The sequence below is a fragment of the Neomonachus schauinslandi genome, chromosome 7, assembly GCF_002201575.2.
Source record: "Neomonachus schauinslandi chromosome 7, ASM220157v2, whole genome shotgun sequence".
Lineage (NCBI taxonomy): Eukaryota > Metazoa > Chordata > Mammalia > Carnivora > Phocidae > Neomonachus > Neomonachus schauinslandi.
In genome coordinates this window covers 31247908-31267764 of record NC_058409.1, presented here as the reverse complement: position 1 = coordinate 31267764, position 19857 = coordinate 31247908, and the positions used below count along the sequence as shown (strand labels likewise).

Below are 19857 nucleotides of genomic sequence, written 5' to 3'. Positions count from 1 at the left end.
GAGGACAGTGAGACTGAAGGTGAAGATTCTAGCATAGTGAAATGGGGTGGACCAAAGGGCAGTGGCTATGAGGATGGAGAGAAGTGGTCAGGATCCCCATACACAGAAGGGGAAAGAGAAGGTGACTGATGAAGGGTGGGGTGAGAGAGAGGGAGCTAAGCTAGGATAATTTCCAGTCTTCTGACTTGAAAGTCTTGGTAGAGGGAAAAAAAAAAAAAAGTCTTGGTCATAGTAGTACTCCCTAATATAACAGGGAAAACAAGAGAAGCATATCTTATATTGGGGAATGTATAGTATCTGTGGAATGCTGAGATGGAACAGCACAGTAAGCAGCTAGATACATAGGTCTGAAGCTCAGGGGGAGAAATCTGGGCTAGTGCTTCAGATCTGGGTGGAGTGAAATCCAAGAGTAAGGGATGAGATCATCTGGACAGAAGATAATAGCCTACGAAGAGGCCTGAGCACATCAACATTTATTTAAGAGGTAGTGGAGGAAGAGGATTCACCAAAAGAGACTGAGAAGTGTCAAAAGTTTTCAAGAAGGATCCCTGTGGAAGTGAGGTCACCTTTCTGTTAATTTCTACTACAAAATGACAGCAGTAGTTACTACTATATATTATACTACTATAATACTGTGGCCTTTTTTTAAAAATAAATACTACTACTACTATAAAACTTTTCTTGAGGTGCTGTGTGCGCTAAGGGCTGGGGAACTAGAGATAGGTTGTTGGCCTTAGAAAGCCAGATACATCATGCATGCAATCTGGATGAGGGACCGAGAGTTTAAATCAGAGGCTCAACACAGATTACCCATTAGAATATGGGAGCTTAAAACAGACAAGCACACAAAAAAGAAAAAAAGAGAAGGAAAAGAAAAAGACCTATGCCCAGGCTCCAACCCCAGAGATATGATTAAGCCTATAAGGGAATATCAGGTCTTTGCTATCAGACAAGCTACTTGGACTTTTACCAATAGCATGAAGATAAAACAGGAGGTGAAAGTAATCAAAACAGGTTGGCAGTCTGGTGGTAAGATTCATGATCCTGTTTTCCAAATTAGGTCTTAGATTGGAAGTGGTCTTAATACACATAAGTTCTGGATACTTAAAATCATCTTTCTCTCACTCATTTGCTACAGAATAGAGTAGAGGTGAAGAATCTGCCTGATGGCAAATGGTGACAAGTCTTTAAGGATGAATAGAAAATACAGTGTTATCAGAGCCCCTCACCCCAGGACAGGGTCCACTGGGAAGACGTCATAACCAACGACACTTCTTGGTAGACGCGATCTAGGGCTAGGGAACAAGATGTTCAGAAGCTGTTTTCTACAGGCTTATTTGCCACTTCCTGGGTTTACAATGGGGTCCAAAGGTCTTGAACAGTGGGATAGAATCAAGTATACTAACTACTCCTTTTTGTTTGGCTTGAAACTATAATATGACTAGCCTTTCCCCTTCTACAAGACACCTCAAACTGAGGATAGTCCCCTCATGGGCTAACCTTGAGGATGGGAGGAGGATTTGGCCAGAACCTACAAGAAGAGATGAAAATTGTAGTTCCAAGTCCTGAGATTTCTTACCTCTGGTTAGGAGAGGCCACCATTGGCTGTCCAACTCTCTTCTTCGGTCTGGTTAGCTGAGGTGATGGGATTTCCCCTTTGAGAGCAGGGACTGAAGGAAGCAGACTGGCCTATAAAAGGGCAAGTCAGCACACTGTAGCCACAATAGGTTTAAAGGGTCTTAAAACATCAATAATTTTATTGGTGGTGGAATTTTATTACACTACTACTTGAAATAAGTGGGTCCAGAAACCTCGTTGATATAGTTTTATTCCTTGAAAGAGCTGTTATTCTCATGGGGTTTAATCTATGCCTCAACAGGATGTTTCTTAATGACGTGAGGTCTCACTATGAATGTGCAAAGTTTTCTTCTGCCTCTATTAAAATCTCAAAATCAGTACTGTCCCACACAACAGCAGCTTCTGATTCCATGTGAGAACCAATGGTAGGGGATCTCAAACCTCAGGAATGTAAACATTCTATTGGCTTCCAGTATTCCCATCCCGTATATTCTCATTCACAAGAAAAAGGAGAAAATCTGTGTTAGCACTAGTAGACTCTTTTGAGTTCATTTATGTTCAGTTTTATTTTCAGATGAGGAAAGTGAAGCCCAGAAATGAAAAATGACTTGCCTAAGGTCATAGAGCTTCAAGCGAAAAGAAACGAAAACAGAATTTAGGCTTGTCTTATTCCACTGTACCCATGCTGCCTCCCTCCAAATCCCTCGTATATTTTTAAAGTAATTAAGTTCTTACCTGAGCTAGGTTTAATCCAAGGTTCAGGTTGGTAAAAGAGCAGTAAAGTAATGCCAGGAAGAGGCAAGACAGAGGAAGAAGAGATTATAGCAGGAAAAATGGGTTGGGGAGGAGGGATCCAAACAGAAAGAAAAGAAGGCAGTGCCGGTAAGAGGGCAAGGAGGCGGGTATCCTGAAAAACCGCCACGGACTGCACAGCTCCTGTTTCTTCCTAATCCTCCTAGGGATTTCTCCTAATTGTCCCCTCTTCTCATGGGTTCTAGTTCCTGACCTGAGATAAAATTTCTCATTCTGTTATCCTCAAGGTGCAGAAGATAGGGTTAAGGGCTCTCCCACATAATTCAAATGTATTGTAGACTGTTAAGACAGGAAAACATTTTTGTCCCACTGAATAATTTACTTAATATTATCTCTCACTAGTGTATGTTTCATTAAGAGTAGTTTCATTCATTTCACTAATATTAGGTGATTTTTGTTGTTGTTGTTGTTAGTGGTAAATAGAAACAGCAAGATATATAGGTGATCGAAGGGGTCTCTTGAGAATACTTGATGTGGTTATCAAGCACTAAAGAAGCGGTAACTTCAACACCTGTGATACTTTTCAAATCCATTCAAAATAGAAAACAAGAAATGAGGTTAAAGAAGTTCTCATATGTAAGATGATATGGAAGACAAAAGAACCAGGCATGTCTAAGACAGAACTTGGGTGTCTCATTTAGTGGTGGCTTTAGGAGCCAGGCAGAGAAGATTAAGAACTCCTGGTGGTATGGAAGTTGAAAAGTGCTGCTGGTTAGGCTCTGCCGCTAGTTACTATTTTTTTGTACATTCTTCTTTGCCTTGATATGTGTTTTGACTTCTCTATCGGCCTGAAGCATTTTCTTGTTTTCTTTTCTAGAGTGCCTATACATAAAACCAGGAAACTCCACTATATTAAAACATGAAAAAGTTGATGACTGTTCTTTTCAGAGGGTTGTTTTTCCTTCTCTATTGCATCAGATTCTTGGCATAGCCTATAGTTTGGCCAAGGCAATCCATTCTAGTGTTCCTGTGTTTAGCTTGTTAAACATATTGGCTCTTTGTACTTGGGGCTGTGGAACTAAGCCCAGAATTAGCCACATATTTATAAAGATTACTCCGCTGATTCAACAATACCACAGTATTACAGGAGGCACTCCCACCACTCCTATGTCCCAACCCAAATAAAACATAAAACACTGTAACCAAGTAAGTCTTTAGAGAAAAGTCAGGAAGCACAAAAGAACCTGAAGTTGAGGATTTGGGTGTCCCTAGGTTTGTTCAGGATCATCTGATTGCAATCCCATGGTCCTTATTGACACTCATGATCCATAAGGAGCTAACCCCAGCAAAGGCCTATCTGCTAAAGTCACGTAAGACACATTGCAGGGGCTTGAAACTTTCCTACTTATAAAATGATATGGAAGAGAACAAGAAAATAAGGAATGTTTAACACAGAATAGGTAGATAACTAGTCTTCAAAACGCTTTCTCAAGGCAGTCTAAAAATGATCTCCAAAGTGTAAAATGTGAGATGCCTGTTAGAAATAACAGTATTAACAACTTGGTTCCATAGGATTGTGGACTGGGTAATACCTGCATGACCACTGAAAGGATCACACCCCACTTCTAAACACTGTTCATCTTTTTATTGAATATTCTGGTAAATATTTCACATTAATACAGGCTACATTAAGTAGAGCCACTATATGACAAGAAATTTACTCAACTTTTTCCTTTTAAGTATGTAAACAATTGTACATGTATTTTCCACCCTAAAAGGTTGAAACATGTAATCATCTAATTCTCTTCTGCATACAAGTAGCATTCAGTATGTTTAGCCAAAAGCACTAAGTTCAAAATGGCTAAACTAACCAGAGAACATAATCAGGTGGAGAGGAAATCACTTTGTTCTTATACAATGGGCAATCAAATTTCCATTGCTAACGCCTCAGAGAAAATTTCTTAGTTAGGCACATTAAAAAAAAAAAAAAATCCCCAGGGTTCTTCCAAGGTCATAGGTTTCTCAAACAAGGCTAAAGAATAAGACCTTCTAACTTAGTTGACATATTTGAGATGCATGTTTCCAATATGAGGAGCCCACGTGCCAGGCCAAATCTGAAAAGGGGGAGGAAAAATTGGAATTTCTAATTAGGAATCTTTAGACATTTACAAAATGAATATATAAATGCAATGGCAATTCACTGTTTCTGCCTAGGAAGAATACATATACATGAGATAAAATGTTTAGTAGCATCATATTGATATTGAAAAACTTACTTCAGATGAAGGTGGTCAGATGTCATGACTTGATATTCAGAATTTGCATTACCCAAAGAATTAAAAGAATGACATGACAAAATAAGAGAGCACTAAGTCTATTTTACCTGCTGGGCGTCAGTGCATTCAGTAGAATTTTGAATAACTTTTATCATAGGGTTCCAAGCAGGATCTGGGTTGTGAAGTCCATTAAACAGAGGTCCACCTGGAACATCAGCAAGCTGAGGATGAGAGGGTATTATGGTGCCTCCATACATGGAAATTGGCAGACCCTATGAAAGAAAGCGAAAGAAAAGTTTAATCCTGAAGTGAAATGATGATTCCATAATACCAGCTTAGATCTCTCTAATTTCCCTTCATCCACAGAACTCCTGAGGATCCTTTAAAATATAGCATCATACAGTCTTGAAAAACCAAAAGTGGTTTACCTGCATTAGCAACACTTTTCAATAAGAAGAAAATACCCCCAACTAAATCCAGTATCAAATCATCAGGAAATTTCCCAGCTTTGATGAACACATAGAATACCCTCAACTTTTCCATATTTTAGTTTCATCAATAAGCTTGTGCTAAGAGAAGGGAAACTCTACTAAAAGATCTGGCCAAGTCATGGAAACAAACTTGTTACACCAAAAGGGAGAATTATTTCAATACAAACTATTCCTTAACATTAGCTGGCAAAGTGTTAAACAAGTTACAGTGATGTTTGTTGACTCACTTTAGAAAAATCCAGAAAACTGCTTGCCATAGGTTGATGAAAAATGTTAGAGGGGGCTACCATTCCAGAATCATCTCTCTCCATTGGTTGATGCTGGGAGAATGTGCTTGGGTCTGACAATTGTTGATGCATTGGATGGTTCCCTATCACAGACTGTGACCAACCTGATAAGCCTTCTGGAAAGAAGAATTGAGGACAGGGTTTGATACTTATTTGAGTAAAATGACAAAATATTACTACTTGAACTTTTTCCATACTAAATTTTATCACACTCATTCCTCTGAAGAGCTCAGTGCATGTTCATGACCATCTTTGCAAATCGAAAAAAACAGTTCCTGGAAAACTGAGTGAAGTCCTTTGAATACCCCAAATACTCTACCTACTCCTTCAAAAGACCAAGTACTCTCTGAAAGAACATAAATGATTATCCCATTCTGCACTGGAAAGCTTAAAAGGGAAAGGAAGTACACTTTTAATCTTTTACTTCTAATCTATATTTATTTTTATTATATATATTACATATATTATTATGTATAAACCAAACTAACATTCCAAACTCTGAGACTGGATTGAATTCTTCAAAGGTATAAACATTCCTACTGATTGTTAAGTGTAGGAACTAAGCCATTTTGTTTTAAGGAGCTAAGTTTTAATGGCAAAATCAACAACTTACTGGAGATATCCCTCCAGAAAGAGGACAAGGTAACTATACCTGACATAGCGTTGACTCCAAACGACCAGATTCCACTGTGTCCAACGGGAGCGACAAAACTGGTCCCCACAGGGGCTTGGGCGACAGACCCTCCTTGCCGAATCCGAGCTAGCCTCTCTGTTCCAATGGGGGGAGGTATCTTCCGATCCTGACTGGCGCTGCCTCCTTTTGGTTGGCCCAAAGTTGGTGGTGCAGAGGTGGCTGAAAGAGGTGAAGATGATCCCGAAGAAACAGATGGAATAGGAGAGTCACCTGGTGGCAAAATATTTCTCTATTGTTTTATTACATTAAAAACTAATTATAAGAATATGAGAAACCTTGTTGGAAAGATCTATTCCACAACACAGGTTCTGTAAAGAAAAATTTCATTTTATAAGATCATTCAAGTGAAAACACGTAAGTTCTATGAATATTATCCTACTCTACTTCTGCACATACGAAGCATAAGCAAATAGTCTAAAAATTGTTCTCCAGATTGCTGAACAAAGCTAGAAAGGATGAAGGCCCTATTAATTTTTATTCTGGTTCTAAATAATCTTCTCAAAATATAACCTGTCAAATTTTAAATTAACTTAAATGAGGCAATATTTGTACAGTAACTTGCATATTGTTTGGAAAAGAGCTGGTGGCCCTCTATATTTAGCTGTTCTCTTTTTTCCTCTTTCTACAGCCCTTTTTTTCCATAAGAAAGGTTAAATGTTAGCAAGTATCTTGGATTCAATTCATGGCTTTGTTTCTTAATGGGATTCTCAGGTAATGTTGGTAGTTTTTCTTGTCAGAAGGGCCAATACTCATTGATTGCCTCACGACGCTCATTTAAAAAAATCAAATCCTGTTCAAGTACTGTGAGAACTTCATCTGTTCTAAATATTGAAAAAACAAAGAACAAAGGCATATGTTCACTTATAAATGGCAATAATATGGTTTCCTAAATTGTAAAAATAAACTAAGAATCATACCAAATTAACTAGGTATATAAATCTACTTTTCAGACTTAAGAAATTATTTTGCAATATTACCCTCAAAGGGTCCTTTTATAAAACTACGTGTAGTACCTCTTTTCTTGACCCAACTCCCAGAGTAAACATTTCTGGCTTAGAAGGACAGCTTGACCCTTCTCAAATTTTCTATCCTACAAATGACTGACAATTTTTGACAGAACTGCAATACAAACCTTAAGTATCTGCATACCATCATACCATTTACTTTAGTTTACTAAACTTTAGTTTCCTAGAGTTATATGCAGTGTTCCCTGAAACAAATGGTTTAATAGCTTATTCAAGACTCTTTGGGAAGAGTTCCTCCAGGATTCCTACATGAGTTTGAGGCGCTTGTCCAAGGATGGGGGGAAAAATGTTGTCTGTTGAAACTCGGAGTCCCAACAGGAGCTGGCCCTTGCAGGAAAACCCGTGTTCCTGGTATGCCGGAAAAACTTGTCAGAGGAGCAGAAGAGGAAGATGGGGAGCTGCCTGATGGGTCAATGGATGGTAAACCTGAAAGAAAACAGGTCCAAGACATCCAATTAGCTAAGGCTTTAAAACTGAAAGTCCAAAGTTTACTTAATTCCTTTTTTATTTATTTTATTTTATTTATTTATTTATTTTTTTAAAGATTTTATTTATTTATTTGACAGAGAGAGACACAGCGAGAGAGGCAACACAAGCAGGAGGAGTGGGGGGAGGGGAGAAGCAGGCTTCCCACCAAGCAGGGAGCCTGATGCGGGGCTCAATCCCAGGACCCTGGGATCAGGACCTGAGCCGAAGGCAGACGCTCAACGACTGAGCCACCCAGGCGCCCCTAATTCCTTTTTTAAAAAGAAAAAAGCATGCAGTTTATTTTTGTAGATCACAGCAAAAATAATCTTATGTGGCACTGTTTTATGGCCCTAACCCATTTTATTCTTGCAATCCAGAAGAATCATCACCAAACAGCACTAGATATAGAAGAGTGAGCCACAGACCTGTACCTCTGAAACAAATAATACATTATATGTTAAAAAAAAAAAAAAAGAAAAAAGAAGGAGGGGAAAAAGGAAGGGGGGGAAATGGGGGGGGGGGGAGACGAACCATGAGAGACTATGGACTCTGAGAAACAAACTGAGGGTTCTAGAGGGGAAGGGGGTGGGGGGATGGGCTAGCCTGGTGATGGGTATTAAAGAGGAAGCACTGGGTGTTATACGCAAACAATGAATCATGGAACACTACATCAAAAACTAATGATGTAATGTATGGTGATTAACATAACATGATAAAATTAAAAAAAAAAAAAAGAGTGAGCCCAATGTTTAAGAATGGCAGTCACCTGGAATAATGTTCTGGATAAATCTCAAAGCTTTCTTCATTGGAGGGGACATGAAATGCAAGCATGTTGTGACTAAGTGGTACCCATCAATAATTTCTGCTTTCCCTTTTGTGGAAAATCTCTAAGTACAGCTGTTCATCAACATAAATATAGTTATTTCCTATGGAAGATGAATAACACGATCTACCAATGTTTCCTTCCTAATGAGGGAAAGCATACTATTAAAGATAATTTCAGTATTCCACCTGATTAAAAAAAAAATCAACAGTTGCATATGAAAGTTTCTATCTAGTTTGTGTAAATCTGAATTTAGCAGTCTTCTCAAATGCCACTGCTTTCTTTGGAGAATGTATTAGAGAAAGGGAACAAGTGGCTGGAAAGGATTACAGGTGCTCATTTCCGGAAAAAACAGTTAATATCAACATAAAAAAACTGTCAAAACTTCTTTCAAGCAGATCTTCACCCATTTAAAGTATGTAATTCAAAGGCTTTTAGCATATTCACAATCAATTTTAGAACATTTTTGTCTGCCCTAAAAGAAACTCTGTACCGATTACCTGTAACTCCCCATCCTCCAAACAACCAATAATATACTTTCTGTCTCTATAGATTGGTCTATTCTGGAAATTTCATATAAATGGAATTATATAGTATGTGATCTTTTTGCGACTGGTTCTTTCACTTGGCATAATGTTTTCAAGGTTTGGCCATGCTGTAGTATGCATCAGGACTTCTTTCCTTTTTACTGTTGAGTAGTAATCCCATTATGTCAATACACCACATTTTGTTTTTGTATTTATCAGCTGAGGGACAGTGGGCTGTTTCCACTTTTGGGTTATTATGCTGCCATGAACATTTGTGTACCAGTTTTTTGTGTAGACATGTTTCTCTTCCACCTAAGAGTGGAATTACTGGATCATATGGTAATTATGTGTAACTTTTTGAAGAACTGTCAAAAACTTGTTTTTCTCAAGTTGCTATATCACTTTGAATTTCCACCGGCAGCATTTGAGGTTTCCAATTTCTCCACATCCTTCTCTATTGTCTTCAGTATTACTATTTCTTACCTGTGAACCAGGAGAATTAAACTATATCCATGAAAGAAGAGGATCAACAGAAGAAACCATAAAGGCAGTTAAGATAAAAGGCCAAGCTCATCAATCCTGGACCCCAGAGGGAAGGTCCAGGATTAATGCTTGCTTTTTAAAAAATGATTATTTTTTATTAGCAGTAAATAATTTTGATGCTATAGATCTGAGTACTTAAGGTCCCCAACCTTCTTTTCTACCAAACCAGATGGATGATTTCTTTTCTTTTTTTCTATGAGTAAATGGAAATTCACAATCCATACATCTCCTGGGATGCACTATGTGGAGTGCAAAGAGCTCCAACACTGGAATATGAGAGATCTGAAGCCAAACTGGCTAAGGCACTGGGAATTCACATGTTAGTGCCAGTCAAGTCAAAGATTAATGCTTTCTACATGGATTGCCTGAGCACTGGCAATGAATTCTTCTTTCACCCTGTGGCCTTTGAAAACCTCTATTATAGTTTCCCCAAAATGAAAAGTTAAAATACATACTGATTTATAGAAAAAAATAGAAAAATGGAAGAAAAAAATCCTAGAGAATATTTTGGACCATAGATGATCTTATGTAGGCTTATACATCTACTTGAAAGATGATATAACAGCTATGTTTTCCTGAAAAGACAAGTAAATCTCAACATATCTGAAAAGAAAGCTAAGGCTACACCATATCCAAAAACTCCCAAATTTTCAACATCACAGATCAGTTTATAATCAGCAAAAAGGAAGGACGGGCTACAAAAGACAGTTTTCCAACTGAAAGAAAAATGCTAAGCGGCCCCAGAGCTTCTTACACCCATTCCATGTCAGCTGCGATTTCTATTTTTTTCAGAGTAGTGCAGAAGAGACTGAAATTTGGCTCCTAGAGTCTAGAACACAGACTGGTTTTCTAAATATCTTCAAGCCGGGGCGCCTGGGTGGCTCAGTTGGTTAAGCGACTGCCTTCGGCTCAGGTCATGATCCTGGAGTCCCGGGATCGAGTCCCGCATCGGGCTCCCTGCTGAGCAGGGAGTCTGCTTCTCCCTCTGACCTTCCCCCCTCTCATGCTCTCTCTATCTCATTCTCTCTCTCAAATAAATAAATAAAATCTTAAAAATATATACATATAAATAAATAAATACCTTCAAGCCAACACTAGACTCCTATCTACCTATATCTTCCTTATAATGCCTCAGCAGCTAATTTGTAATTTCGAGAAACCAAAGTGCTGAATCTAAATTGGTCACTTCACAGTAAGAGCCCACAAATGAATAGATCTCTCCAGTCAGCTCCATCTAATGTCAATAGTAAAGAATACTATTAAACATCACTTAATATTCAGTCTGAGGACCCAAGACTGAGAACAGAGAATAATGTAGATTAGGGACTGATACCTAAACACCTTTGTAACACAAACTTTTTAAATCTGAGAAATGCAAACACTCACTATGATTTTAAAAATGTCTATAAATGTGGAATCCTTGAAACATCCTCTGAGTCCCTTCTTAGTAATATCATCATACCAGTTCTTAGAAAATGGACTGACGCAAGGTATAACCTCCTTGCCATGAGGGACGGAGACGTCATAAAGACAATATAAAGCAGCTCACTGTATGTGAGTGATTCACCTACAGGTAGATTTCTGCCCACTCCAACAGCAGTCATTAACAGATCTTTGGTATTTATGACACACTCTCATTTCTTTAAGATCATGCACTATTACGTACAGAAAAACTGCTTTATTATCTTGGAGGATTCAGTTATGCTGGTAGAGCCCCATATTGAGCTGCAGTAATAGTTACCATAACTTACCAACTGGACTAGTAGAAACTCGCTGGGAAGGTGGTCTGAAGCCAGGTGCCTTGGAGTTGTCAGGGTGCACGTTTTCCAAGTGTCCAAGTACAGAGTTACCCAGGAACGCTGACTGAACAGTGAAAGAGGCATCTGCAGCAACTCGTGAGGACAGTGGACCATCTCCCCAACCCTGGTTAGCTGGCACCTGACTGCTATCAAAAAGACTACTGAAGTGATTGAAAAGTGTGGCTGGGCCGAATGTAGGTGGCAAAGATTTATTTGCTGGGTTAATGTGCATCTGAGAACCATTCATAATGTTCACGGCTGAAGAAAGCTGCACTGCAGCTGGTGGGCCTTGAGGTGGTGTTAAAGGAACTGGATTTGTAACAAAAATAGACTGGGCATCCTGGTGTATAGTTGCATTGGGTACCACTGAGTAAAAAGAACCTCTGGGCTGCATTCGATGAGAAACTCGAGGTGCTGGTACAGCTAATTGAGGTAAATTACTGGTGTCCTGATTATCAGCAGCAACCAATCTGGGTGATGCCAGAGTCAATGGAGCAGGTTCGGAGTTAGATGCAAAAGGCATTGACATAGGACTTAAATCAGATACACTGGATGGCTGCACCTCCTCCTGGGTGCTACCGGAGGGAGGAGCGGGACTACTGGATGGGTGAGTTTCTGGAGCTCCTGGGGTGTTGCTGGCAGAGCTACTGCAACTATTTGCAGTTGAAGAAGGGGTGCACAGGTTGGCCAGGGCCTGCTCCTGTGCGGACACTTTCTCTTTGGGGGGTGGCATGGCAGAGAAAGACTCCATCTTTTGAGAAGAAAGCTGGGCTTGAGGAGTACTCGCGGGCAGAAATGTGGTGGGCACTTGCCCGCTGGGGATAGGTGCAGAGGAAACAGAAGGCAGGGGACTACAAGCGCTGGTCACAGAAGAAATCACTGTTGCTGGAGGACTCGTCTTAGGCACACAGGCAAACAACTGCTTTCTGACTGACGAAGGAGTCCGGGTATTAGTCACACACAGCTGCTGACTGGCAGCCACTACAGAAGAGACAGTGATAGGACAACTGGCAGTAGCTAGTCCAGCAGACTCTGAGGCTAAGACAGTCCCATTCTGGTTAGGTAGACGGCCTGCATTATTATGCTTTGGAGAGCTATTTGTGTTGCCAGGATTCACAGGTCTCACTGGGAATGGTCCCCAAGTGTTAGGAGAGGGTGAAAAGGTTCCTCCAAACTGGGCCATGGGTAAGCGAGGATGCCGAATCTGTTGCATAGTTTGAGCAGCCAGCAGGGCAAAATGAGGGTGGGGGTAAGCTAAGGGTAGAGAAACTGGGAAAGAAGAACGTACATTTGCTGGAACGTTCTTGTTAAGTTTATTAGTTGGCTGGAACGTAGATAATGTTGTCGCCTGTGAAGTTACAAGAGTCGGAGCACCCAAAGGAAATGCATTTTTACTGGAAGATGCTGTGGTGCCTACTCCAGAGGAGAAGTTTGCATGGATGGATTTGGTGCTGGCAGGTGTTCTGATATGATTTTTAGGAATCAAGTCTTCCAGTTCCTTAGCAGGATCTTGAATAAGTGCATTGATAAGTTGAACTGCGTATCTTGTTGATTCTGTACCACCCCTGGGGAGAAAACAAACAAAACACAAAAACAAGATCAAAGACATAAAAAACAGGTAATCTTAACCATAAAATAAAATTCCTGATTGTACCATAACCCCAAAAAAGTTTACTTCTAAAGACATTTAATTTGCACACAGAACGAGTAATATACATTTTTCACAAATACCTTATTGTGATCATTCTCTCGCCATTCTTATCTTTTTGTTTATCCACATCAATATGGGCGCCCGTGACATCTTGTATTGCAGTGATGTTGCATCCTCCTCTTCCCATTATCCTGGAAACCACGGAAGCTGGAACAGACAATTTCTTTGACCTAGAAAATGAAGACTACCCATGAGCTTATGAAAGCAAATGTCTTTATTTAAAAAGATGTCTCGGTGAGTATGTTCACGGACACCTGTAGAATAATTTTTCTCAAACCTTAAAGGGGAAAGTATTACAAGGTTTTGTTTTAGAAACTGACCTCTTCTCATATTGAATTTAATTTAGTGAAAGTAAAAATTCCTTTCTCATTTAAAACAAAATTATGTTTTAAATAGCTCGTGATCTAAGCATTTAAATCTGCCCCAAACATCACACGTCAACTAAATTGCAACGACCATATGTACAGACTCTTCCTAAATTTAAATAATGCATAATGTACTGTTAAACTTCATACTGAATAACAGAGGCTAGCTTATCAGTATCAATAATTTATACTTAGCAATAAAAAAAAACATAGCCTCAGATTTGAACTACATAATAAGGAAGTCACAAGTGGAACCCAGGACTTCCACTTATATGTGAGCTGAGCAGAGCTGGAGAGAAGACCAGAGGCTGATCTTGGGATCTGATAAGACGGCCTGGCTGTCCCTAAGGACAGTGTTTGCTGGCAGAAGCAGTTCTTAAGCATTAAAGCAGAACCAGATGAGAGCAACACCCATTATTTTCAAGTTCTCAGTGCTGGGCCCCAGGATTCCCCCTTTCAGGGAGGGGACCCTCAAAAACCTGAATTATTCTGTCCAGAAGAATATCGATGGCAGCACTTAAGGTATTTTTCATGATCAAAATTTATCACACCTTAATGCTGGGAAGGACATATTCAAATATTTTGAAAGCTAAAGCATGGACTAGGCTATATGCCATGAGTAACACTTAAATCGATCTGATCATCAAGTGTACATCACTTCTCCTATTCTGCCAAGACTTCGTTTTGTTTGCATTTAATGGACACAATCTTTAACAGACACAAATAGTACCGAATAAAAGCCCAGACATCTCAGTCCTTTGGTGATATAAGGCACATTAGCAAATCTGTCTTGTCCTGCTTCCCTGTTGTAAAGCATGAACAGAGGCTAAAAGTATCATCTGGACTGTACAAAACATTTGAAAGCAGTGGCCTGTCTTTTATTCATTTCCCCCTTCATGTATAAAACACTGTGATTAAAGGTACTTTTCTTTCCTCTTTCTTTTTTGAGGGTGAAGGCAGTTTTATTTTAATTTTATGGGCTCCTTTCCCCCTTGTAGCAATTACATTAGTTAATATCGGCTAACCAATTCTTTAGCATATGCTCTCCAGCAAAGCCTAACTTGATTTAAACACTGTATATGGACAAACTTGATTGTTTTTACCAAAATGGGACCATTAAACAAACACCATAGCCCTCACTAATAACACTGTGACTTTGCTGTAGAATAGTCCGTATAGAATCTTCACTTTAAAAGAAGCTTGTGACCATTTTGTATGGTTTGTCTGGAAATGTCTGTAAATACGTTCTGTTATTGCAAAGCCAACATTTGTTGTCTCATATAAAATGTGCCGCAAAATTTACATACTGCTTCTCATTTTACTTTAGCCGACTCTGGACTGAGTATGGCACAAATAATAACCACAGTCAAATTATTCGTTAATTGGGGCGCCTGGGTGGCTCAGTTGGTTAAGCGACTGCCTTCGGCTCGGGTCATGATCCTGGAGTCCCGGGATCGAGTCCCGCATCGGGCTCCCTGCTCGGCAGGGAGTCTGCTTCTCCCTCTGACCCTCCTCCCTCTCATCCCCTCTGTCTCCCATTCTCTCTTTCTAAAAAAAAAAAAAAAAAAATTAAAAAAAAAAAAAAAAAAAAAAAAAAAAAAAAAAATTATTCGTTAATTAACTGGGTAACTGACAGTTAAAAAGATAAGACTAATTCTACTTACCTTCGTACAACTTCTTTCCACCCTTCTTCTCTTTTCTGTCCCCTTTTGGGGCTAGTTAGATTCAGCTTTATGTTTGGAGAACTTAATGGCAATGGCACTGACTTATAGCTTGTTGATAAGGAATTAGAATTCGTTTCACCTTCAAGTCTGAGAAGAAAGAATTATCAAGTCCAATATAACAAATTTTCATATAGAAACTCAAGAGACCATTTACAGACAAAGTTATGCTGAAATATTTGATTTAAAATTTGGAATATCAGTTCAGAAATGCAGAAAAACAGGGTAAAGGGTTCATCATCTACTTCAGTATCTACTCAGAAGCCAGAGTTTGGACTGTAATCAATAAAAATGACACAGTGAAAATGAAATCAACGTATGCTAGTATTTTCAACTTCAAAACCAAATCATAAAAATTTCTAATAATCTCACTTCAAAACTTGCACATGATTAGGACATTAGTGAATTTCAGTTTTGAATACTGAAGACCTAATGTGGTAGTAGATAATGTGGTAGACCTAAATTGTTTAATACAATTTGTGCTAAAAAACGTACTCAAATTCTTGTGCCGGTCATGAAAAAGGAAAGGTGGACGTATAGATAACAAATCAGAAAAATTTACCGTGTTTGAGTTTTGGAAGTAGCAGTACTTGTCTTTTCTTCTTGGGAATGGAGCAGCAGTGAGGGGTATCTCCTATCACTAGAGGAATTCACATCCATAGTGAAGTTTAACTCTTGGCTTTTACCACCACTGCTACTCTCACTGTTGCAGTCTGTGCTGTCCAAGTTATCCGAGTCACTATTCCCACCAGTACCACCACCTCTGGGTTCTCCGTTTATTTTATTTTTATCAGCTTTTTGCTGTGCTAAGGATATATGTTGTTCTGGTAGTATTAAATGTGCAGTGGGAGGGGTCTCCTTTGTTTTGTTCTTCTTATTTTTCCGATTGGTGCTAGGGGTTGTCACCACGTTGGCCCTTTTTTTTCCAAACACATTTGTAAATGTTGCAGATGTTGCAGAGATTCCAATTGTGGTGGTGGTTGTTGCACTAGGAGGTTCTATGGGAACTTCTTGCTCCACTGAAATTATCAAAAGGATAAAAGTCACATTGACAGCCACAGATCTCAAAACAAACTATGACAAGATATACATAATAATTCAGTCCTTTATTTATTTATTTTTTTAAAGATTTTATTTATTTATTCATAAGAGACAGAGAGAGAGAGAGAGAGAGGGAAAAGCAGGCTCCCCGCTGAGCAGGGAGCCCGATGCGGGACTCGATCCCAGGACCCTGGGATCATGACCTGAGCCGAAGGCAGACACTTAACCATCTGAGCCACCCAGGCGCCCAATAATTCAGTCCTTTAAGTCATCTTTTCCTTTCACCAGTATTCACTAGTAAATAAAGAAATCTTCATTGTTAGAACAAATGTTCTAGATGCTATTTTGATGTCTAACTTGGTACAAAAACATTCACACCTTAACATTCGTAAGATCTGAGGTGCTAGTCTCATAAACTAAGCAAAAATCACAATATAGTTTAAATTCAGGGAAATTTTCGTAGTTTGGCTATTGTTGATAATGCTGATATAAACTTTGGGGTGCGTGTTCCCCTCTGAATTAGTAGCTAGAGAGTATTATGCTAAGCAAAATAAGTCAGTCAGGGAAACACAAATACCATATGATTTCACTCATATTGGAATTGAAGAAACAAAACAAATGAGCAAAGGGGAAAAAAGACAGAGACAAACCAAGAAACACTCTTAACTATAGAGAATATACTGATGGTTACCAGAGGGGAGGTGGGCAGGGGGATGGGTGAAATGGGTGATGGGGATTAAGGAGTGCACTTGTGATGAGCACTGGGTGTTGTATGGAAGTGCTGAGTCACTAAATTATACACCTGAAACTAATATTACACTATGTTAATGAACTGGAATTTAAATAAAATTTAAAAAAAACAATAAATTCAGGGAAATCTTCAGATAATATTTTAAAATTAGAATTCAAATAGAGAACAATTACTTGTCTATGACAAGCACTGCTAGAATGTACAAAAAACAACTCTGAGAATAATAAACCCCAGCCCTGTATAGCTTTGAGCCTGAACCTTAGCTCAAAATTTATTGAGGAACTGGACCTCTTGCCAGTTTCCAAATGGAGGAAGAAAGGGAAGGACAGAACCTGAAGAGAAGGTGGCAAATCTCTTTACTGTATCACATTTAGGACATACATGATGTTTTACAGGGTGACTTAAATTACAACTGAACTCCCTTTCTGTTTCTCTGTATCACTTTACAATGTAAAGCATTGAGAAATATTTACTATAAATGCCAATTGTCAATTTCAGATTAAAGTACTGAATATCTAACTAGAATTAGAGTAAAAGGTACCCAAAATGAAGTTAAATAAACACAGAATTTTATCACTAATTGGAAGGGTCATTTCTTACCATCTTCATCATTCTCCTCTTCATCTTCATCCTCTGGTAGTTCTGAATTCTCCTTAGATTTGTTTTCCTCATCTTCTTCCTGCTTTCTTTTCTGCTCCTCTTTTTTCTTCTTTCTCTTTTCTTTTCTTTTCTCTCTTTTAGCTGCAAGGGCCTGCTTTCTGCTCTCCTCTCTTGACTGCAAATTAAGTAGGCATATCATTTCACCAATAATGCAGTCATTTAAAATAAAGAATGAATCCTTTTGTTTATGATAAATCGGGCTTCCCATGTGTCAGTCTCAAAACACATTTATAAAAGCACCAAAAAAAAAAGATAAACTGGACATCAAAATTAAGTTTTGTACTTCAACAGAACCATCAACAAAGTAAAAAGACAATGCATAAAATGGGAAAAGAGTTTCTGCAAATCATACATCTGGTAAGGGATTTGTATCAAGAATATATAAATGTGCTAAAACATGACCATTTCATTCATCTTCTTTTTGCTTATCCCTTTTCTGATTTTTGCTACATATGCATTAACTAGTAAATAAACTAACTTCTGGGGTGGCTCAGTCGGTTAGGCGTCTGCCTTTGGCTCAGGTCATGATCCCAGGGTCCTGGGATCAAGCCCCACATCGGGCTCCTGGCTCAGCAGGGAGCCTGCTTCTCCCTCTCCCTCTGCCTCTCTCCCTGCTCATGCTCCCTCTCTCTCTCTATCTCCGTATCTCTGTGTCTCAAATGAATAAATAAAAATCTTAAAAAAAAAAAAGAATATATAAAGTCCCATGATTCAATAATAAAGACAAATAACTAAAAAAATAATTAAAAAATACACAAAGGACCTTGAGGCATTTCCTCAAAGACCATATATGAATAGCCAAAACATATGAAGACAGGTGCTCAATAACTACTAGACATCAAGGAAAGCAAATCAAAATCACAAGATAACCACTCCATACCTACTAGATAGCTATAATCAAAAGATAAGATAATAGCAAATATTGGTGAGGATGTGGAAAAACTAAAAGTTCAAACACTGCTGGTAGGAATGTAAAATGGTGCAGCTGCTTTGCAAAACAATCTGACAGTTCCTCAAATGGTTAAACACAGAATTACCATTTGATCTAGCAATTCCCTTCATATATATATATATACCCAGAGTAATGAAAATGCATTCATACAAAAATTTGTACCATGTGCACGCTTCGGCAGCACATATACTAAAAAACCTCTAACAATAAAGAGAAGATTAGCATGGCTTCCGCACAAGGATAACATGCAAATTCATAAGGCATTCCATATTAAAAAAAAAAGTAAAGAAAAACTTATATACCTATGAAGCAGAAATAACCTGAATGTCCATCAACTAATGAATGGATAAATAAAGTGTATGTGTATAATGGGATATTATTTAGCAATAAAAAGAAATTAAGTATGGATACATGTGACAACATGGTTGAACCCTGAAAACATTATGAAGTGAAAGAAGCTAGTCACAGAGGAACAAATATTGTATGATTCCATTTATATGAAATGCCCAGAATAGGCAAATCCATAAAGACAAAAAATAGTTTAGTGGTTACTGAGGATGGAGAGATTGAAGGGGGTGACACTTAAAGGGTGTAGGGTTTCTCTTTAGAATCGTGAAAATATTCTAAAATTGACTGCGGTGATAAATGCACAACTCTGTGAATATACTAAAAGCCACTGAATTATATACTTTATTTGTTTGTTTGAAAATATATATATATTTTAAGATTGTATTTATTTGAGAAAGAGAGAGAGCACAAGCAGGGGGAGGGGCAGAAGGAGAGAGACAAGCAGACCCCCTGCTGAGTGGGGAGCCCCACGCAGGGCTCCATCCCAGGACCCTGAGATCACGACCTGAACCAAAGTCAGAGGCTTAACTTGACTGAGCCAGCCAGTCACCCCTGAACTGTAGACTTTAAATAGGTGAATTGTATGATATGTTAATTAAATCTTAGTAATACTGTTAAAAAATACATTTATGTAGCATCTGTTTATTGCTATATAGCCAGCTATCTGATAGCTGACTAAAATGCAGCTATCATGGTCTTTATAAACTACTAAAAAAATTTCACTGTAAAAATATTGACCAGAGGCTATTATAAAAATTATTTTCCTACTTTCTAGAAGTTTTTAAAGCCACATACATAATTCTGATCACTTTTAGGTTTTGCTGTGGCTAGTACTAGAAAATGTCATTTTTTTCAGAAAGGGGAACATGGTAATAAGTTGCTAGCATCATGATGAAAGTTTGTAACAAGTAGAAAACACATCAAGTTATTTATCCTTCTATGGTAATTAAGTAAAACATTTTCCTCAAAATTATAATTTACTATTTTGAGGCATAAATTGATTATTCTTTGAAACTTTTATTTATCCAAATCAGAGGTTGGCAA

General features: G+C 38.4%; 1 protein-coding gene and 1 non-coding gene across 2 annotated transcripts in view; one reads left to right on the top strand and one right to left on the bottom strand.

The window, feature by feature from the left end:
* Positions 1-3967: 3967 nt before the first annotated feature.
* The window catches only part of LOC110591113 (ankyrin repeat and KH domain-containing protein 1), a 123912-nt gene continuing 108022 nt past the window's right edge, over positions 3968-19857 (bottom strand). The window contains 10 exon segments of the mRNA XM_021702015.2: positions 3968-4445; positions 4715-4879; positions 5326-5501; positions 6038-6238; positions 7354-7530; positions 11217-12829; positions 12996-13145; positions 15005-15151; positions 15624-16080; positions 17454-17628. Coding sequence (XP_021557690.1) covers positions 4386-4445; positions 4715-4879; positions 5326-5501; positions 6038-6238; positions 7354-7530; positions 11217-12829; positions 12996-13145; positions 15005-15151; positions 15624-16080; positions 17454-17628 — 3321 coding nt within the window. The 3' untranslated portion in view covers positions 3968-4385.
* LOC123325391 lies at positions 18631-18740 on the top strand. Its single transcript, XR_006540402.1, has one exon. It is a non-coding gene; the product is annotated as a U6 spliceosomal RNA (small nuclear RNA).